The sequence below is a fragment of the Uranotaenia lowii genome, chromosome 2 (genome assembly GCF_029784155.1).
Source record: "Uranotaenia lowii strain MFRU-FL chromosome 2, ASM2978415v1, whole genome shotgun sequence".
In the NCBI taxonomy this organism is placed as follows: Eukaryota; Metazoa; Arthropoda; class Insecta; order Diptera; family Culicidae; genus Uranotaenia; species Uranotaenia lowii.
In genome coordinates this window covers 333372071-333395627 of record NC_073692.1, presented here as the reverse complement: position 1 = coordinate 333395627, position 23557 = coordinate 333372071, and the positions used below count along the sequence as shown (strand labels likewise).

Sequence of the window (23557 nt, the reverse complement as noted above, 5' to 3'; positions counted from 1 at the left end):
AGAATTGAATCATCAGATATTTGAAATTGAAGATTGATATTTAAAAAATAACAAAAAAAATCAATTTGGAAATCAACAGTAATTTTTGGGAATTGTAGATCAAACTTCAAATGTTAATCCCAGCTTCGGTTGCATGATTTAAAAACATTCATTTTAACTGTCAATTTTCAAATTGATAAATAACATCTAGGAAATCTTCTTTTAGCGTTTGTTATGATTAATAATGACCTCCAACTCCAGGATTTTGATTTTTCATGTTTGAATTTTATTGCCTGGATTAGGAAATTTAACATGTTAATTTTACAATATCTGTCCTATCGAAGTTTTGGAATTGGAATTTTGCTAAATAAAAACTTACCACATCATCCACTCAATCTTGAACTTACTTTGGGAATTGAAAATTTTAGATCGGTTCATAGTACAACAAATTTTACAGTTTTATGACAGACAGAATATTTGAGGTTTTATTTTGAATGAATTTCAAATATACAAATAGTTTTTTTCTATCAGCTCGGGCTTGTATTAACAGAACTTATGTGCAATTTTAAAATAAAAAACATCAGAACATGACAAAATATTTGAAAATGAAGGTTTTAACTCAATGATCAACTTATAGTTTGTTTAGAAAAAAGTTATAGATTATGACGAAATTGTAAAATAGATTTTACGCAAATACAATCTTTGATGTTTCCAAAAGCATAAGTCAAATCTTTATATAGTCTTCAACAAAGTTGTTAAATGAGTTAAAATCTTCAATTTCAAATACATTAAATTTTTCTTGAATGAAATCAAAATAGTTTTAATCTTGTTAATTTAAATTTATAAAAACTATAGAATTAATTTTTTCAGGCATTGTATTTTTTAAAATCATCTTGAAATTATAGGAAATCCCATTTAGCGAAATTTTCTGCAATAGAGCTTGTACTCTTAGTTTGATTTAATATTATGGATTAAAAGCACACAATCATAATTCTCATGCTTGAGTTATTTGAATTTGATTTGTGAAATTGATATTTGAATCTCTATTTCCCAAACTTAAGTTCAAATAACGAATTCCAGCATATTTGATTTGATATTTCGAGTCAGCGATTCAATGCATTGAACTTGAAATTTTAAAATCCGAATAAGAACTGCTCATAATGAATTGTCGTCTTAAGACACTTGATCACCAAAAGAAAGACTAAAGAATCTAGAATTTAAAAATTTCAGTTCAGCAGTTTTGTTTGCTTTTCCAACAGGAAGTGAATAGAATCATATCCGGTTAAATCCCTTTAGTAAAGAAAAACAGTGCAAACCCAACCAAACCGAAGACGAAGGAAGTGATATTGAATTCAGAAGCTTGTCGAGATTTGCAGCATTTCTGGCCCGGTATTAAATCTCAGTCCCTGGCATCCTCCCGCGTCAGGATCAACATCTCACACCGTTTTGAAGATAAAGAAGAAGGGAAAGAATTCCCCCAGATTTATCTAGTTCGTTCTCCCGACTGCCAGCAGTGAAATCGTTGTGAAAATCTTAGTAAAAAAAAGAATAAACAGGCCCAGTATTGTTGCTTCCACTTTCCCCGTTAGTGCTTTTCCTGTTACTCTTGTTCCTGCTGCTGTTCCAACTATCCCGACGCCAGGAAGAGGAGTCCCGGGAAAGGGAACGTCACTCCGCATCGGCGGCACATCTCGGCCGCCGGGACCTGCGTCATCCCGCCCCATCCCAGTGTTCCTCGTCCTCATCCCTGAACCACCACCAGCAGCAGCCAAACGGAGGACCGGAAGTGTCACTCGGCACAACACCCACAACATCCGCTGCCGCCAGCAGTGCTTCGTCGCCACTTTTGGGAAAGCTCAAAGCCAAACGAGGATTCCTGTTCAGCGCCATGTCTCGTCATTATCAGTGCCATTCACAGGCCATCGAGATGGATGTCTACGATACCGAAGGTAAGTGTGAAGCATAGAAAAAAGTAAAATATAAAACCCAAAGTAGAAGAACGGTGGCGGTGCAATTTATTCATATTATTTTTCGCCAGTCTTGTAGAACCCCATACATCCTGATAGCTCGGTGAAAAAAACGGGAAAACAAAATGAAGAAAAACGGCTCGATTTTCACACGTTACGTTCTATGTTATGGAAAGGGGTAGAAGTTAAGATGCCAAGACATCTAACTTAGGGGATGGTAATTTCAATCAAAGCGTACATGAGAGAGCTCGGGGAATTAATATGCAGTTGCGAAAACATTAACCATATGTTGATTTTTCCATTCTAAGAATGTGTTCATCGAGTTGAACAATCTGGTGTGCTGAGAAAGAATGTATATTTCATAGCTTGTGAAGAATTTAGCTTTAAAAACACACATAATCAAAGCACCCATGATGTGAAAAACTTTTAACTTTTAATGTAAACTTAAATTTCCAGTTGATTTTATTTTAATATGTTGATGCACAATATTTATTTTTAATGATTATAGAAATTATTGATTCTTTTAAATAATATCACTCTTTTTCGAATAACTGAACTGAACAGGTTTGCTGCCGTTGTTTTGAGTTTTATAAAAATTACGGTCCATCAAGTTAAAAACTATTTTTTGAAATTGTTGATTTGTTTCAATACAATTTTGCAGGTTTTAGATTGATTGAGATTCCAGATTTGAAGAAAATCAGCGATTTTCCAACAAAAAAAAATGTTAGAAAAACAGGATTTTTGCATTTTTAATAAATACATTCTTTGACATCTCACACAGTAATTCAATAATCGTAATGAAAATACTATGGGTCAATTTCTTTTAATATCTAGAATATTTTTTATTCATATACTGCCGTTCCAAGAAAAACTGTCCCATATGACTTCTGGGAAATTTTGACTTTTTTGCGGCGAACACTGTCAATTTAAGCATGCAACGCATAAATTACTCTAAATTTGGAGCATTTTGGGTCCTCTGATACTTATTAAAAGTAAAGAAAAATATAAATCAAACGTTAAAAGTTTTATAAAACACTTAATTATGAAGTCGAACGAATACTGCTAATTTCAGTTAGATAAAAAAAAAGGTCCAATTTATTTTTTACTCATTCAATCCACTGAACTTGAAATGGAAAGGAAATGACGAATAATTTAGAATTCTATTGAAAACAGATTTTTGTGTTGTTTTTTTTTCCCGAGCTCAGGATGATTATTGTTTTCTTCTTTAATAAAAAAGGGGAGTTTTGTGGGCCTCTAAATAAAAACTGATCCGATGTTATGCAATATTAATATTCAATAATCCATTATGTTATTCCATAAATCATTAAACCATTTTAAAGCTATTTCAGTTGAAAAACTGAAGCTGCTAGAGCCTATTTCATCACGTTCACCGTGATGTAATTGACTAACGCGACGATGTACTGAAGCGGGAATTGTGGGTTCAAGTCCCGTCGGTGATCCGTTGAATCTTTTTCGAAACATTCAAGATATTCACGGCTTACGTTCATTCTTTCTTTCATAACTCATGTTTTTCTAATACTTTTCATCACTTTTGAAAATGTGTTTTTCTTATTAAAATTTTAAAAAGATAATGTTTTTAAAAAACAAAAACTCAGAATAAAGGGCGAAGATCAACTTTTTATAAAATATTTAAAACATTAAAATTGTTTGCCGTCAATTTATTTGAAAATTTCAATAAACTATAGATACTTTACAATTCGGTAAATTTATTTGAAAATTTAAACAAAAAAAGAGTCAGAACGTCAGTTTTTTAAGAAGAAATTAAAAAAAAACTTGTTACAATTAAAAATTTTTTTTTATGGAAAACAATTGATAACTCAAAAAATCAGTATTCTGGTGCCTAAACTCAAATCTTTACACAGATTTTGTCTATCGCCTTCAGTTTTGGTCATAAAGGGTTTATAAGTTTTGTAATGAATCACTGTTGAATTAAATCAACCATTGATAACTGATGAACTAACAAACCCACACGAATTAAACAAAAAATGGTTTTAAATCATTCTTCATTGAATATTTTGATTATGATGATGATAAATGAACTAAAAAAGTCAAATACTACTATTTATAAAAATTGGACATATTAATCAAATCTATTTTTGCCTTTAAAAATATCAACGGTTTAATTTTTGTTGGAACTTCTTTGATAATTCGATGAAAATCCCTTATTTAACCGAATGGGGAAAAGTAAACAAATAGAAAACTTCTCTTACTTTTTTCGCAGAAATCAAAAAAAACTAGCAGTCTTAGGAAAAGTTGATAATTAAATGGAAGCGTTTATTTCAAAATTGTTTGCAGTGTTTCAAAGTTTTGTCACTCAATTTAGTGAAAATTAGCTGTTAAGTTCGTTGCATCTCAAAAAATGAGAATACTGTGGCCGTGTCAAATTTAAAAAAAACCCTTTTGAATGTGGAGTTGAGCGCTCAGAAGAAGAACAAAAACAAAATAATATGAAAGCTTCAGTTTTTATTCTTAAAGAATTTATATAATTAGCAGAAAATTTGTAGCTACGTTTTTAAATAATCAAAGTGGTTAGCAATAAAATTGACGTTTAAAGGTATTATGGCTAAATCCGTTGATTATCGTAAGTATTAAACGCCTATTAAATTGCTTCCAATTTTTTTATATGTATAATAAGTATTCCATGAAGAAATTTGGAAGTCATAATGGTTGATTTCGAGTTCCGAACTTGGTTTTTTACACTTAACCCCATTCTTAATACAGTACTCACAGGTCAATCGGAGACGTTTTAACCGGACGCGCTTGGTGATTGGATATTTTTGGTAGCTTAGGCCGGGTTGAGTTTTACTCCTTAATTGGAAATTCTGTTCAAATAATTTCATTAATTCATCGTTTGCTCCTAATTATTTCAATATTGAATACTTCTTGACATTCAGCTGTTTAAATATTCACAAATCAATAAGTTTTGGGAGTTGAGTTATGTTATCAAACAGCACTGTTGTTTTCGTGATTTTTCTAACTAACCTTAGTAGCTTCCAAAACTCATAAGTATATAGCTTACCTCAATATTTGTTGATCAGCAATCTGGAATATATCAATTTTTGTGGTAAAAAATATTCATTTCGCAGAAATACACACGTTAAAGTCAATGCACATTCGGTAGTCGGACATTTTCGGTAGTCAGATTCACCTTCGGTCCCAACAGCGTCCGATTAAAGAGCTTATACTGTACAATATACTGAATCGATTTTGGTTCATGTTTAAATTGCTCAAACCCTGGAGTTTAAAATGCTTCGTTTTGGTTCATCCATAATTCTTTGCTGAATTCTTAAGTAAAGTTTACATGAGTAAATTTAAACTTTGAAGTTTTTATGAGAAAATTGAATATTTTGTACATAAAAATCAACATATTTTTTTTTTCTTCTGTAGAACCGAGCTTATGGTTTTTTTACTAACTTATAAATAAGTTAGGTAAAAGAAATTCTACGCTGAACAACATGGTCGAAGACCGGAACTTCGTATCTAGTTAGACAAAACATAAATTAGGTGTTGAATGAATGCTTGTCTTTTGGCATTGCGTAACTAAAAAAATCAAAATTTTAAACCAACCATTAGAAGTTCATTATTCAATCATCAAAAACTAATCCAATACTTAAATTAATTGGAAGCCATGTGACAGGTGTTTACTACTCACGATAGTCAACAGAATAAGCCAAAAAAAATCATTTATTTGTTTCCAATTTTCAGGCTAATATAAAATATTCTTGAAGAAACTAATTTCAGCCTTCTCAGTGCTCAAGAATATTAATAAATTAAACAAGGACAAAAATTCACACTTCAATTTCGACTTCTGCGAAAAAAAGTTAAAAAAAAAAATTTTTTTTCACCGTTCTTTGAAAAACGGAAATTTTAATGAGTTTTTGAAAAAGTTAAACTCAATAGAATTTGAGATATTTTTAAAGCAAAAATCTTATTGTTAAGCATATTTCAACAAATTTGTTAAAAAAATTACATTTTTTTTATTTCTTCAGGAATGTTCGAATACCTTGCAATTATGTGCTTTCAAATTATGAAAACTGTAAAATTTAACCTTTTTGGATAATTATATCCTTGAAATGAAATATCCAGAAAAGATGTATTCTTTGCTTAAATGAAAAATTCTGAAACAGTTTTAATTTTTCATGTTCATCAGTTATAAATGATCGATTTCACTCAAATCTGATTAATTTCAAAACTTAAAAACCCCATGTGGCCTCATATCATCTCCATATCAACTCGAGGTGAAAGAGATAATCAGACAAAAATTTGAATTCAGAACGCCAAAATTTTCCCAATTATTAAAGCAAAGGCACCACTGTTCCCTTGAGTTATCAATGAAATTCTTTAAATATATTTTTTTTAAATTATGAGACATTTTAATTGAGAAATTTCTTGTAAAATGAAAAAAAAAACTTATCTTTTGGGCCTTTATATTTTGCTAATTAAATTAAATTTAAATAATTAAAAATCCGGAAATGAAATTTAAAAAAATCTCTGTAAAACGGTTTTTGAGTTATGCCCCAAATAAAAAATTAAAAAAAAAACTAAAAAATATGAATTTTTTTTTTAAATTTAAAAAGTACTATCTTTGACTGCATAACATTAGTTCGAAATTTGTTTTTTGCACATTAAAGGTAAATAAATTCATCACGCAATGAGTACTTTTTACACATTGCTTTTTATACCAGAATTTTCGACTTGAATACAATCTTTTAACCGTAATAACTTTTCTGTTTCAATTCCAATCGTGTTGCAATTGTGGAGTGAAATTTTTTTTTCTCAATTTGGGCTTTAAGACGCTTTGTAAAGAAGTATGATGTTAATGAAAAACCAGTATTTTTACTCCTCCCGAGAAAAATACCCTAAAGTTCTGTTCACGTTTGAGACTTAAGCAACTCCTCCCCATGATCAGATCATTCTGAAACTTGGCATGTGCCTTTTGGTAAGCTAATAATTAATTTTGACTTGGAGTGGGTGAGATTTGTAATGTTTCATTCTTCCTATACTCTGATAAGTACACTGCAGTTTGTTAAATTATTCAAAAATTTAAAAAAAAAATCATTTTTATCATATAGTACCATAACTTCTTCAAATTCTATCCGAATTTGCTAAATAATCACTTCAAATCTTTGTTTTGAATTGATATTCAAGTACAAAAGAAAATCAATTTGAAAACTGTTACCTTCGAGTCTTAAACTTCCGCTGAAATGAAATTTTCTCGCGTTTTAAATATTTTTTTCTTTCATAAAGTCACTAAAATCAACAATACTATTGATCATACGCAAAAATAAAGTACAAATGATTGATAGCAAATTTTTTCACCTTTAGTATGCAAAAAAATCGTATTAGTGTTATTCAGTTTGAGATACATATTTGAATTTAAGTACAAATACATTTTTTTTTTATTTTTCCGAAATTCCACATTTGATGCAAATTTTTAAAACTGTTCTGCTGAGATTTTTTTTAATTTCATTTTCGGATTCAGCGCCTGGTCTCTTATTAAAAGTGGTCTTCAGTTCATTTATTTCAAAAATACTGCAAACTTGTGTTTTTAAAACTTACTTTTATTTTGCTTAACAATTTTAGTCATGGTTAATCTGAAATTTTTTTATGAATTCAGATGTAATTTTGTTTAGAATGGTGTTATATTTCACGCTTTTTTCTATGCACTGATAATAATTTCCACAGTCTCATATTCTGGTTTTATTCGAAATTTTAATTCGTTTAGTGGTGTTCCGGAAATATTGTTTTCAACTTCGCAAACTCGATCGCTTAAAACAAATTTCAAGCTTATTTTTAGTTCAAAATAAAGAATATCATTTTGAAGAATTTATCGCAATGACTTATCGGAAATAGCACAGATATTGATTTTGAATTTTTGAATTATATCATATTTTTTAGTTTGTGTTTTAATCATCAGTTAGAAAAAAGTTTTTGAAATAATTTTTTTATAAAGACATTCAACATTTGCTGGTTCGTCTCTGCAATCTTTTCTAATCCGTAGAGTTTACATTTTTCATTTAGTTGCATTGTTTCATTTCGTTATATATGTGTTCACTTTACGTTCAATCACTTAAACAATTACTTAACCTAGATATAGGGTGGAAGGATTCGAACCCTGGATCTTTGACTTATATACTAGTTACGTTAGCCATAAGGCTTAACGACCACTCCAATTAATCAATTTCCTTATTTATTGTGAATTTTTGGTATTATTGCTATTTCATGACTAATTTTAATTTCAAAATCACCCCCCCCCCCCCTCTCTAAAATTTTTTAGACAGCTCCAGCATGTCATATTTATCGGATTGATGTCAGCTTAGGTTGCTCCACACAAACTGTTTTCAGGACAAAAGCAACTCAAATATTTAGTTTATTTATAGCTTTTTGAATTGAAAAAGTTTGCATTTGTTTTGGGAAACTTGACTTTAAAATATTAAAATAATAAAAGTGTGTACTCATTCATAAAAACAAAAGGATTATATTACGACTTATCTATTATTCTACTATTTCTATGACTACCGATAAATACCATGCGATACCTCAAATTAAAAATTTTTTATTACACTCACCGTTTAAACAATCTTAAGGAGGATTTTTCTTAAAAAAAAAGTAAGAATTGCACTGGAAAATTATGAAAAATCTCAACATAAAATATGTACCTCCAAATCTTTATTCTTGAGATCCTATCGATTAATTTGTAAGTAAACATTAGAACTTACAAAGTTCAGATCAGATGTAAGATTTAAAGTCTCACAAAGACTTACAAAAAACTTGTCGCTATGCAACCCTTCCAACATCAAAAAATCAATTCGAGTGTATTGTATGAGGATGATTTTGTATGAAAATATCCAGGGTAAATAACTGAAATGCATCTGTGCTATCTTATACGACAAAAAACTTTTTGTCTTTCGGTTCCCTTCATCTCCAGTTCGAAGAGAAGTTTTTTTTTAACTATTACGCTTCAAAGCTGTAACACATTGCAGTTTTCATTTATTTGCAAAGGATAAGATATTTGAAAAACAAAAGCGCTTGCAAAGCGTTTGAACCTTTATGTCTGTCTGAGCTTTATTTGGTAGACCATAGATAAACTACAAAAATTAGGTCAGTACAAGATGTATTTCAACTGGTATGAAGAACTGGATTAAGCATTTTTGTTGTGTCTGATTCATGACTGGTAGGATTTATGAAATCATGAGCGATAAACGAGTCAGAAACTTATTGCCACTCCTTGACAGACAACGTTTTCTCAATAATCAAATCAGTCAACCATATTTCATACTAACGATGTTCTCTGTTTTCTAATTTATTTTCAGGTAAGACAGTTCCTAATATCTGCTGCTCGCGTAAGTCATGTCTTTCATTGTAAACGAAAATCTCGAAACACTCGACGGGTGCGGAGGCGGTAGTTTTAAGTGGGACTTATGCACCGTAAGCTGCAGCAGCGAATCATATCTAATGAATGTGGTTTCGTGAATTGTACCCGTTTGACAACGACAACTTTCCGCTGCTTCAATGGTGTTGAATATTGGGGACACACCGGGAAAGCAAAATTCACTCATGCATACCAAACAGGATGACTTTACACCACCCAGAGCTAGTCAATTTTCCTCCTCCCACACCCGAATTCGTGCGAGGTACAGCGTACGTGATAAATTCCCAACTTTTCCCAAAGGATGCGCTTCGGTAAAACCGGAAACTATGAGCTAGAAATCAGTGAATGTTGATCACACTTTTTTACAACTAGTTGTCCAAAAAAATTCAAGTTGGAAAATTGCTTAAGTTGAATAAATTTTACAACCAAGCTTTCTTGAGCTGAACAATTACGAAGTTCAAAATAAGTTTGGTGTTTACACATTCTCACTTTTGAGGGCACGATAAGTAACAACATTTTCGACAAAATGTAAATGTAAGACAACACTGAGAACGATGCCAATAGTTGTAGTTTCTCACTGTATCAAGGTATGGAAGATAGTTGGACGGTAAAAACTTACAAGTTGCTTACAGAGAATTAAACATTGCAAATTATGTACACAAGTTTCTCAATAAATTTATTTTGTATATCAAAAAGTAAAAAATATCTATCACTGTTATTGACTTTTTTTAAATTTTCAATCAACACTTGATTGCATGTATAGAAAAATTCGTTTATGCGATAAGACAATCAAGAGAAAAAATCCGTTGCTGATTTAACTTTCCTCTACGGTTGAAAAAAGGGACAATTAACCGTTTAGGGTCATCTAGACCCGGATTACTATTTTGGCTGTATCTTCAAAACATTTGAATCGATTTTCACAAATTATACTATTTTGGAATCGTGTACGTGTTATCTGTCTGTTTATGAAGCTTTTTTTTTATAATTTTGGTCGCGTCTTCAAATTGAACAAAGATCGTGACCTTCCCGGTTCGAATATTGAAATTTACTATGTCAGCTAAATTTAAGCTGAATCATAAAGGGTGATACGGTCAAAATTTGGTCAATATCAACTTGACGTATTTTTTTTCAATTTCGCATTTAAAAAACCTGAACACCCCTCATTTTGAAGATGTGTGTGTATGTAGAATGTTGCTCCTATTTTGATTTTGGAATTCACTCTTCAGTTGTCAAAATGCCGTCCAAGGATGAAGAGCAGCGTATCAAAATTTTGCATACGCATCGCGAAAATTCGAGCTACTCGCACGCAAAGCTGGCAAAATCGCTGAAAGTTGCCAAATCAACCGTTACAAATGTAATTCAAGTGTTTGGGGAACGTTTGTCGACAGCCAGGAAGTCTGGATCGAAGGGAAATCGAAAACCGGAAGCCGCTGAACGACAAAGAGAGTTGCCGGTCGTTTTAAGCGAAACTCTAACCTCTCTCCGAGATGCCGCAAATAAACTGGGTGTATCGTCTACAATCGTGCATCGAATCAAAAAACGAGCCAGACTATCGACTTACAAGAAGGCAGTGACTCCAAATCGCGATGATAAACAAAATAAGACGGCCAAAGCGCGATCCCGGAGGCTGTACACGACGATGCTGACGAAGTTTGACTGCGTGGTAATGGACGACGAAACCTACGTCAAAGCCGACTACAAGCAGTTTCAGGGACAGGAGTTTCATACGGCAAAAGTAAGGGGAAAGGAAGCAGATATTTTCAAGCACATGAAACTGTAAAAGTTTGCGAAGAAATATCTGGTTTGGCAAGCTGTGGCTTGAAAAGCAGCAATTTCATAGCTTCCGGGACTGTCAACCAAGAAATTTACGTGAAAGAGTGTCGTCTGCTGCCTTTCCTGAAGAAACACGGTTGTTCCGTATTGTTTTGGCCGGATTTGGCATCTTGCCATTACCGTTAAAATGCCGTGGAGTGGTACGCCGCCAACAACGTGCAGGTGGTTCCCAAGGACAAGAACCCTCCCAACACGCCAGAGCTCCGCCCAATTGAGAAATACTGGGCTATTGTCAAGCGGAACCTAAAGAAGACCAAACAACTGCTAAGGACGAGCAGCAGTTCAAGGCAAACTGGCTTTCTGCGGCGAGGAAGGTGGACAAGGTGGCTGTACAAAATCTGATGGCAGGGTAAGGCCCGGCAATTCGGATTTGGAAAAGCGGAAGCCTAACTGAATATTTTCCCTGAATTTTATAGTTATTAAACTTGAAAAAGAAATTTAATTTGATTTTTTAAATAAACGATTTCACCGATTTTTACGCGTTTTCCTTGACCAAATTTTGACCGTATCACCCTTTATTTTCTTTCAAAATACAAATATTAAATTTAAGGTGTTGCAAAGCGCGTCGGGTTAGCATGATTCTGGTATTTTTGAAATTATTTGTTGAATTCTGATTCAGCATATTTGGGACAGTCAATATATTTTTTTTTCATCTTGATTAAAAAAAATAGGAATAATTTCGATTTTATAATTCAGATAAAGGCAATGCGTTTGCGATGGGAGGACGAGGCCAGCTTGTTAGCGGCCAGCGGTCCGGAATATGATCTTATGCCGATAATTCCACCTCTAAGAAAGTTCGTAATTGGAGTAGCATCTAATTTGTGGGTGCAGTTTAAACAAAAAAAAAATTTGGTTTGGCATTTTGAGTTGTTTTGCTACATATTTCTACGACACTTGTTCTAATTTCGGACAAATAAGTTATGAAATTCTAGTGTGTCATTTTATTATTATCTTTGAAATGCGCTCATTTTGCATTACATTACATAGCACCCGCTGAAAACCATTTAATATTGATGCTTGTTTGATAAGAATCGTACACAACATTCTGAGCAAATTCCATTGAGAAAAACTTTCCCAAATCGAAGATTTGCAAGAGGGCGGGCACCTACCACCTGCCATGTCAACATCTGCTAAGTGCTGTTCTTCCCAAGTCTTATTCAGGTGCAGACTTTCCTCAGACGTGTTCTTACCAAATAGCTGTCTCATGTGTGAAGAACGTTCTTGACGACGACCGAGATAAATGGGCTAACGAGATGAGATGAGATTGAGGTTGATTTCTGGGTGTAAGAAAATGTGCTCGTATGTGTATGGGGAACTGACAAAAGTGGATTTTCCAAGGGTGAGTATTGAATTTGAATTATGGATTTTGCGTGAGAAATTGTCTTCCGTCTTCTTTTAGCAGGAAGCTATCAAGTTTTCGTTTTTGAGTGGGAAGAAAGTTGGTAAATGTATGTGCGTGGGAGAGGATGAGAATCAATTGATTTAGTTGATAAGATTTACGAAAATTGGATCGTTGCTGGGTTAATGGTGCTTCTTGTTATCCCTTAGGGAAATAAAGTATTGATCGGTTGTTGAACCAGTTGCTGTACAAACATAACACTGAATAGTTATTAGTCAAATAATATAGTTTTTCATTAGTAACACATAAAACTACCCTCACCCTTATACGATTTTACAAAAGTCTCTGAAAATAACTGTTTCAATCAACCATTTTAGTAAAAGATATTCTTTATATTTCTGAAGCTCCAGAAATTGGTCATCATATAGCTGTTTATTATTTGTATAACACTTAAAATGAAAATAAATCTCTGTTCACTCGTCAATGTCACTCTAGAGAAAACTCTATGAAAAATGCAAATTTTATTAAAAAAATCTCTTGGCATGAGTTGAAACTTTTGAATCTAATGTCGTTCACATTTCAAAAAATTCTAAAATAATGCGTGGGGGAGGAGCGAGGAGCCTTGAGTGATTTACTTATAGTTATTTTACCAAAACTTTTCGGTATGAACTACTTATAAGATTGATACTCAACTATAGGTATATTTTTATAAACAAAAAGAAACGTACTCCTCAAATTACTGTTAAATTTTTTTTTTTGGGAAAAAAATGGAAACTATACAAGCCTTTATCGTATATAGTTAAAAGGAATTATTCTTCTATTGTCTGGAAGAACTTAAAATTTTGCAAAAGGTTCATTTTAAAACAATGAAAAACTTAAAAAATACAAGATTCAGATATATAACTTAAAAAAAAAAATATAAACATTTACAAATTACAGATAACCATAAGATTTAAGTAAGGCCGGAAAAATTTGAAATTTTTCCTTTGTCACTTGGTGCTAAAATATGACGAGGGGGGAAGGGGGGTGTAGTGTAAATTATCTGAATTACCAATAAATTGAAACAAATTTCACAAAAGTTTGCATGCAACAAACTTGCATTTAATCCAAATTTCACAAAATCGAAAAATCGAGTTAATTGAGATCGAAAATTTGAAAAATCTCTTATACAAAAGGTGATTCAACTCTCATTGTCAACGGCTTGACTTTCGCTCGTTCAAATGTTTAAATTATCGAAAAATTTATTAATGTTTATCAATAGAATATCTTAAAATTTGTTTATTGCCCCCCTCCAGGAGTTCTGGAAAAATCGAAGGGGGATTTTGGAGCTTCTAGATATAAATTTTAATATTTCATAAGCAGTTCTGAAATTTGGCTCTCTCTCTCTCGTTAAAAAAGTTTATGATCAACTTTTCGTCAAAAAGGCCCATTCACAGTTCCCATTAAAATGACCGTGAAAAATCTTTTTCTGTCTATAACTTGAAAACGAGAACTGTAAATTGGCCATAAGGGTACAAACAGGGTGAGCCCGGAGCAAACTGCGAAGCGAAATTTTCATTGATCGGATGAATTTTGCAAGTTCGTTCTTGAAGGCCGGCCACAGAGTACGCGAATTGCAAAGCGGTTCAACACTGAAAAAAACTTAGCTTCAAAACGATTTAAATGTTTAAAAATCACATGAAAAACCCTTAATATTAGTAGAAGTCGAATTACGCTGATGACATCTCGAAATCCAATATGGCGGCTTGTGCTCAACTTTTAAATAAAAATAATTGAATTTAAATATTTAAATGACTCAAATTCGCATGAAGAAACTAACAAAACTATGACAATATAATATAACAAAATAATAATAGCATTAACAATATTTTGACAAAAAATTACGAAACTTTGAAAAAAAATATGAGATAAACATGGCAAATGTAATAAAAATATGACAAAAATATGAGAAAAATATAGCAAAAATTTAATTAAACTGACAAAGCTCTAAAAAAATTGTCTGTCAGTTTTTTTTATTTAATTGTCAAATTTTTTATCATAATTTAGCTATATGTTTTCACATTTGTCATTTTTGTGAAATTTTTTTCATATTTTTATCATAAACTTGTTTTTTTGTCAAATTTTTGGACACATTTTTTTCAAATTTGTTGTATTTTATTAAAAGTTTTGTCATTTGTCACTTTTTGTGCTTTTTCGTTTGTCATATTTTTGTCACAGTTCATTCATTTTTGTCATTTGATTGTCAATTTTAAGTTACGATTTTTCATATTTTTGCCACAGTTTGGTTATATTTTTTACTATTTTGTCTTATTTTTATAACATTGGCCATATTTCATTCAATTCTTTTTTCAGATTTTTCAAAATTTTTGATAATATTTTGCCAGTTATTTTTCATCTACTTTTTGAGCCCTTTTACTCATCACGCAAATAGTGGATGGGTTATGCTACATTTTGAAGTTAAGCGAAACCGCCATCTTTATTTTTGAGATGGCGTCCGTCAGCGAAATTTGACTTCTACTTATTGATCCGTTTCACCAAAAATTATTCATATTATTTTTACTTCCATCCAATACTCATATTGTGGAGGTTTCATGTGCTTTTCAGTCACTCCTAGCATTTTAAAGTTGAGCAGAAGCCGCCATATTGAATTTCAAGATGGCGTCGAACAACGTTTTTCAACATTTATCCGTTCCGCCCCTTCACCCTACTAACAATTTGTGGGGGTTTCATGCCAGGTCTTTTATTACCAGTTCCAATTTGTTTCCATTGAAAAAGACTGAAGGCACGTTATTTGCAAAAACCGCGTTAAGAAATCACGCTTTTTCATAAACAATCGAGGAAAGGCTATGATAAACAAATAAACAAACTTTTGAAAAACGATTTTTTCGAAATCATCACTTGCGATTAAAAATACCCAAGAGAATATTTTCAGTGTATGTCCGGATAAACTGGATTAATTCGCGCGATCGAGCCGGTTATTCGCGCGAATATTTGCTTGAACTGTGGCCGGTCAATGTTTTTTTTCAACGGGTTTCAATTCAATGAGGAGCGGTTTTTCGCGCGTAATGGAAATTCGCTTCGCAGTTCGCTTCGTGCTCACTGTGTCCTCGACCTGAAACTAATGACTATCTATCCACCCTTCTTTCATCTATATGAAAAAAATGGTTGTTTGTTTGTCTGTCGGTTTCCAATATACTCGAAAACTACTAAAGTGAAACTTAGAGTATGAGAGTTTTAGAGTAGGGTCGGAGATGGTTTTGATATTACTTTCAAACTGCTTCGACTCACAGGAAAAGGGGAGGGGCTCCCATTCAAACTTAAATTAAATAAGGTTAATCACATACAATTTATAATTAATTTAATTACATCATAAGATGATTAATTGTATTGTATTATAAGTTTTAACTTATTTGGATGCTTTACCAACACAAACACATACAGGATCTCAATGAAACTTGAAGTTCTTTGCAGAAATTCCTTATATTTGACCTCCCTTTCATTGTTGAAAGGAGAGTGGAGAGATTTGAATAATTTTCAAAAAAAAAAAATTAAAAATCAATGCAGATAAAAGTTTTGACATTTTCAGAGTAAAAGTTGCATTAAGTTACAAGTTTTGGTTAAATAAGAAAAGTCATTCTTTCTTATAGCTTCCATCTATTTGTGTAAAAAGTTATTTCCGTTTGTGTTTTGTTTTTTTTTGCTAGTTTTTCCGAAATAAACTCAGTAGTCTTAGGACAAAGAGATCTGAAATTTAGCGTAGCGCTCATTGGCATCAGCATGATTGGATGACCCCTTTTGAAGGGTTTTTTTTCTTTTCTTTTTTTTTAAATTAAAAAAACCTTACAACTTATTTACAATAATTATCCAGCCTCACATCCTAAGCTAACCTTTTTCTTTACACATACAATTAAAAGCAATTCAAACGATCTCCAAATTCTTTTTCAAACACTTCTCGATTTTCCCATTTTAAATTGCGCATATCTCTTTTTAATTGGTACAATGAAGCATTCGGAAAGAATTTAAAGCAATGCGTCATTGCTTTGCTACAAAACCACATAGCAGCCTTTTCGTTCTTATTATTCGGATCCACTTCTTTTAAGAGAAGATCTTCTACATTATTAATTTTCATTTTACACCTTTTCCAGATCATTTCTTTTATCCAATCTGACACTTTTTTAGCTTCTGTGCATTCAGCAAGCCTGTGATAATTATTATCAGCCATGGAGCACCTTTGACAATTACCATCAACCAAATTTCCAACACCATAAGCAAAAAGCTTCTCTCGATTTGGTACAATATCGTTACAGAATACAAAAATCCTAGCTCGGTCCTCAGATGATAGATATTTTTGATGACAATTTTTCCAAACTATATCCCAGTGAATATGGGGATGATCTAATTTTACTTTTGGGACAATATTTTTTTCTATTTAGTACATCTGTATATATCTGAGCACATTCTACTAAATCTGGGTTTGCAACTATAGTTTTAGCTACTTCAATACTGTTTCTTAAGGAGACAGGAAGTATGTGGGGTTTGGAATAACTTAGAATGTAATTTTCTGTCATTATGTTGTTTGCATCTTTAGTCTTCAAATTTTTCGCAAATAAAGCCATTATTTTAGACTCATGATCTACAAGACTCAAACCTCCATCAGTACAGCTTAGATATAATTGATCCCTATTTACCTTAAAAATATATCCAGCCCACACAAATTTTTCGACTTCTGATTTTATAACTGCTATATGTTTGTTGTTAGGAGGAAAGATTTGGGCCATATACCAGAGCTTGGATAACACAAAAGCGTTAATAAGCCATCATTTTTGATACAAATTAAGATTTCTCGATCCATGTAAATAGAAAAAATACTTTATGTTTTTAATAATTCGATCATAATTTAAATTAATAATATCCAAAATTTTACAGCAAAATTCAACACCTAAAATTTTCAAAGAGTTAACTTCCTTAATCAGTTGGGGTCCTAGATTGCATTTGTTTAATCTAAGAAAAATTGATTTTTTCAAATTGATTTTAATCCTACCAAAAGTTTCAAAATTTGCAAAACAGCGATTTAGCATGTCAAATTCATTGCCATTTTTTATAAAAATGTTGATATCGTCAGCATAGGCCACAGTTTTAACAAACTTATTATATATCAAAATTCCAGAAATTTCTTTGTCTATTTGTCTTAGCAGTGGTTCAATATATAAAACGAATAGTAGCATACTCAAGGGGCACCCTTGTCGAACAGAACGCTTGATTCTAAACTCATTAGTCATAAATCCATTAAATAAAATTTTTGATGAAGCATCTTTATAAAGGTTTTTAAGGGGGGGGGTAGGGTCTAACACTTTCAAAAAATCGATTTTTTTATTTTTTTATTTTCTTATTGTAAAACATTTCAAGAATGTTGTGTCAAATTTTCAAGTCAATTGAAGCAAAACTGAAGAAATTATAGGCCTTTATCTCCTACTATCTAATACTGCAAGAAAGCAAGAGCAGAAACTTCAAACGCGTTTTTCTCGAAAGCACATTTTTAAAGTCCGTGGACATCGTCATCTGAAAACTACTTATCCGATTCTTTTCAAATTTGGAGCATATTTTCTACATATAAAATACCAGACCCCAACGTTTTTCTTTTTTGTTTTCTTTAGTTTGGGGAGATTTTACAGGTGAAAAATGGCGGATTTTTTCGTGAAAAATCGTAGTTTTTACTTCAAACAGCCATAAAAATTTCATAAAAATTTTTTTAAGTTAAATAAAAACGTTGGGGTCCAGAAAAACATCTATTAAAAATATTTTGCTCTGGTTTTTTGACTTCAGATGATTCTGTGCTGAGATACAGTGTCCACCGCAAATCCTGTTTTCTAAAAGGCATCCTCGAAAGTGCTCCGTCACCGGCTCATTTTTTAATATTTTTCTACGAAAAAATTACTGAATGTGCTTTTAACAATGCTTTGTATGATGCAAAAAATTTGAATACATTTGTTTGAACGATAGCTTTAGAAAAAAATCGTGAAAATGGTGTTTTTTTATACCCGTTAGACCCTACCCCCCCCCCCCCCCCCCCCCTTAATGCAATTGATAAGACTTAAAGGAAAACGAAATTTGTTTAAAACATCCCAAAAAAAATCATGGTTTACATTATCAAATGCTTTTTGTAGATCAATACTGACAATTGCTCCTTTTAATTTAGCCGTTTCATTTGCTTTCATAATAATCCTTCTTATATCCATTAAGTTACTTATACATGATCGATCTTTCCGACAAGCTGATTGTTCTGGACCTAAAATAGAATCTGTAACTAAGGCTATTCTATTTGCAATGATCTTGGTGAATAATTTAAAATCGCAGTTGAGAAGGCTTATTGGTCTGAAATTATCTAATTCATGTTTTGATCCTCCTTTATGAATCAAAGTAATCACACCGGATGCAAAACCATCAGGTGGTTGAACACTTCCAGATAAAAAAACATTATATATTTTAACCAAATCTTCTTTAATCAAATCGAAATACTTTAAATAAAATTCGTAACTTAAACCGTCAATTCCTGGCGTTTTTTTCTTAGCATATGTTTTCAAAGTATCAAAAACTTCTTCCTCTGTTATCAATTTTGTTAAATCTGACTGTTGTTCTTCGTTAAGGCATTTTGAAATATCATTAACCGGATTTTCATTACTTTTAAAGTTACAGGATGGATCATAATCAGCAAATTGCTTTGAATAGTGGGTAAAAATAATTTCTTTAAGAATGGATGGATTACTGGTAATTTCGTTGTTTTTTAACAATTTTAAGAAATGAGAACTAGAATATTTTTGAATTTGTGCAGACCTATTTTTTCATTTTGGATAATTCCAAAAGCTTCAGATATATGACAACAGTCTTTTATTCTTTTCGCTTCTAATTCCATTAATCTTGATTTGACTATATGAATGTCTTTGTCTACGATATGTCCCTCATTCTTACGAATTTGCAAAGTGTTTAAACTATTAATGAAGTAACTCTTCTCCTGATTAACTAATTGGTTCTGTTTCCAGTTTTCATTTTTGAAAATTTGTTTGATTTTAACTTTAACCAAGTTACACCACCATTCATAACGATTAGTACAATACAATGACCTTGATTTCAAATTTAAATATTGGCTTTCGATGATATCAGATATTTCTTCATTTCTCAACAAATTTCTATTAATTTTCCAGTAACTCCTGCCAACAATAGGTAAACAACTTTGGTTAATTTTTATCTTGATAATGACCGCACAGTGATCTGAGAAGGGAACTGGGATAGTTTCAGCATCAATCACTGATGGAACAAATTGAGAAGAAACATAGAATCTATCAAGTCTTGAAAGGGAAAAACCTCGGGTAAAAGTGTATGTATTCCTTTTTAAATGAACTAAAACATCCTTCATATCTAAAGCGTCAACGACTCGTTTCAAACTCACTGAGAAACATCGAGAGCTACTATTCGAATCAAATTGATTGATAATGCAGTTAAAGTCACCCCCAAGTACTGAGTAAAAGGCCCCAGGTTTACTGAAATGCACAGGTAAATCTTCTATGAACAATTTTTCTCTTTCTTTATACTTATTGTTTCCAGAAAAAGCGTAAACATTGACATAATTTATGCCATCAACAACCAGCGAAGATACTCTTCCATTAGGATCCAGAATAATATTGCTTTGCTCGAATAATTTTCGAACTAAAATACCGGTTCCCGTGTTTTGGTCATTAACATTCAAAATCGCAAAATGAGAAGGGATAAAAGAGAAGTTCCCATAGCTTAGCTCTTGTAGAAAAATTAAATCTATATCGTTGTTCCAAATAAAGTCCTTTAAAAGATTTTGGTAAATAGCTGTTCTCGTGCTGTTTAAATTAACAGTCGCTACTTTTATGATAAAATTCATAATAATTAAATTTTAAAAAATTCAAAAATATCACTAAACTAATTGATTGTTTAAAGAAAAAAAAATATCAACAAAAAGAAAATGAAAAATAAAAATAAAATAAAAAATAAAAATAGAATAAAAATTGAAATAGAAAGATAAAAAAAAACCTATCCCTACTTTTTAATTAACATTACCTAACTTTAAAAACAAAATCAAAAGAAAAATAAAACTAAGAAGAAAAACTTTAATAGGTAATAATAAAAAAAAATATCCTACTGCGACGAAGACGTTTTATTACCCGCTGCTATCTTCTGCTGCTTCGATCTACCACGTGTTATCATACTCTGAGACGATGATATTTTTGCCGTTGACTTACCGGGAGATGTACCCAAATCTGACTCGGTTGAGTTTTCGGATACAGTTGGCAAATTTCGAGTCTTCCTTTTCCTACCTTTGCTGTTTTTCGTTTCCTCCAAACCATCGGTCATCTCGGCATCGTTGGATTCCGACAATTCGCTATCAGAAACATCTTCGCTGTCTCGGCCACCATCATCCTCCCGTTGTTGTTCATCCTCCGTTTATTGAGTGACCATTTGTTTTGTTGCACCGAACACTTCCGGTACAGCAGTCGTGGTCGGCACCATCGTCTTCGGCTCCTCAACCGGTTTCGGCTCATCATTCGGCTTCGGTACATCTATCAGCTTCGGCTGGCTATTCGGGTTCGAATTTTTCTTCTCCAACACCTTCCCCAGAACGATCATACCATCACTTTGGTTATCCACGTTGGTTTTGCGGTTTGGAACCAACGGCTGGTGCTAGCTGCGACATCACTATAGCGTGCTGGAGCATTTTGGTTCAAACGATCGTTGATGTTAATGCCTCGTTTGGGGCATTGTGCTTTGATATGGTCCTTGCCTCCGCATACGAAACACTTGTTCATCAGTCCCTCGTAGTAAATTAGTGCCTGGAAATTTCGGACGTGCAAAGTTGCTGGAATTTCCTTCTGTATCTCCATATGCACTCCCCTTACTGACGTCCATATTGGAAAGCCAGTGTCCGCGCCGTACTTTTCTTTCACCATCCGATGAATTGTTCCGTATTTAGATAGCACTTCCGAGATTTCTTGGTCCTCAACCTCCGGCGGAAGGTTAAAGATCCGGACATACTTAAAAATGTTGGCCGCTTCAGATATGGTCACCTTAGTTGATTGACCATCATCATATCCAAACTGCATTGTAGATGGAAGCTGCAGTATGGTTTCCTTCAATTGCTTTTCCGTCTTGAATTTTATATACACGCTGTGCTCTTTGGGCTCTTTATACATGGCCAATAAATTGTCAGGGCTCAGCATTCATCTCAGACTTCATAAACTGGAAAAAAACCATTTACAGTTGGTTCGATTTTTCCGGGTCCGAAATGAACTCTAAGCGAGTTTGCACGGGCTTCCTCCATAATTTTCAAAGTTCCGATTAGTCACATACAACACAACGTTGTCCAACTTTCGACAGCACAAACTAGAAGTTTCAAGGCCAAACTACACACTGCCAAAACTTGCGAGCACCAATGTGATTTAGAGCACTATTAAAAAACACAACCTTATAGCTCGGCTGCTCAAGACAAACTGTGAAGGGGTTCGTCCATACAAAGTACTGTTTTAAAGATAATGACGTTATTAAAGTTCGGATTGAGATGCTTAATTTTACATAAGAGTGAGAAGGTCGAGCTAATGATTTTCGGTATCAAATTTTAGGTTAGGGGTGGGCAAAAGGGGTCATCCATATAAACTATTAGAGAGTCATTTTATTGCAGGTTTAAAACTTTGTTTCAGAGGTCAGTTGACGTTAAAATACATTGCATTGAAATGAAACTTATATGACTTTTGAATACCCAACGCCTTCGATGAAACTTCATCAAGGTGTCACGCTTCTCAATGTCAATTGTTGTCACCTTTAATGTATGCATTGTGGAAGTGAAAAACCAACCAAACCCGAAAACACCACCACCCGATGCCAATGCAGTAATAGATTTCGCTCATCTTTGTAGGACAGCAGCACGCAAATCACGGCTCATATCGATCGATCCGTTTCCAATCCTCGGATTCGATACGGCCGGCAGAGGCTTACGAAAAGCTAAAGCAGAACACAGCACCATAACCATACCTGCCAAGTGTGCTCGAGGGCAACAAACAGCAGCAACAATAATGGTGGAAGCACGAAATTAGTGCCACCCACAATCGGTCGGTTTTTCCATCCCAACTAGCCCATGCTGTATAACCGTTGATAGATGATGGCCGTTTCCAGTGGCCAGGCCCTGTTGCTCAGCTTAGCTCAGCGCGCGGATAAAAGAACATTCGCACAACCCACTATGCAAAGTAGAACGGCAACTCAGTAAGTAAGGAAGCAACAGTAGCACCAAAAGCAAAGGCAAGGCCTAAGTTATTCTTAAAACTACTCTATAACAAATCGGCTTCATGGGAACGCACCGATTGGTGATTTATTCCGAACGTTCGCTTTTGCCAGAAGTTGTAGGATGTGAATGAGAATACCTATAAAATAAATCCTATTCAGTAGCAGCAACCAGAAGCTGAATCGTTACCAGCAATAAAATCAATAAAATAAATTGCTTTGTTTGAAACATAAATACGAAGGACCTTCGACAACAATGATAGGCACAGCTTTGACGAGGTCTATGACAAAAATATACGCAAAACGTTCCTATTAGGACACACGATTGATTGAAATATAAACCACAGTGTGTCTGCATTCAAGTACCGCTTGAGTAGATCATGTCAGGTGAACTGTTTGTTTACTAATCATGTAATAGACGATAGACCAGGGAATGACGCATGATTACAAAATAATGAGCGGTAGAGTTCACCGATTTCTAGCTCAATTTATTCTTGTTTACCTTTTGTTTACTACTGTTTTCTTCAAATTGAGGAATTAAAGAGAAAAAAGAACTAAATAATATTCAATACTGTACCGTACCATGCGTGGTCCTACGTGGGGGGGAGGGGTGTTCGGGGTGATCACCCCTCCATCAAGCGTAAAAACCATTAAAAAATACCCACAGAAGCTGAAATTTCGATAAAATATTTATAATTTTTCCTATATTATTTATAGGATGTCTGTTTCGCGGCCTTTCCTCGTTCCCGGAAA

General features: G+C 33.1%; 1 protein-coding gene across 2 annotated transcripts in view; it reads left to right on the top strand.

The window, feature by feature from the left end:
* Positions 1-23557, top strand: part of LOC129748030 (solute carrier family 12 member 4) — a 780735-nt gene that overhangs the window by 151148 nt on the left and 606030 nt on the right. Inside the window, exon 1 of one of the 2 annotated variants that reach the window (XM_055742493.1) lies at positions 1226-1928. The exons of the other annotated variant lie outside the window; for it this stretch is intronic. Coding sequence (XP_055598468.1) covers positions 1868-1928 — 61 coding nt within the window. The 5' untranslated portion in view covers positions 1226-1867. Of the gene's footprint in view, positions 1-1225; positions 1929-23557 lie in introns of those variants that run through there. 2 annotated transcript variants of the gene reach the window in all.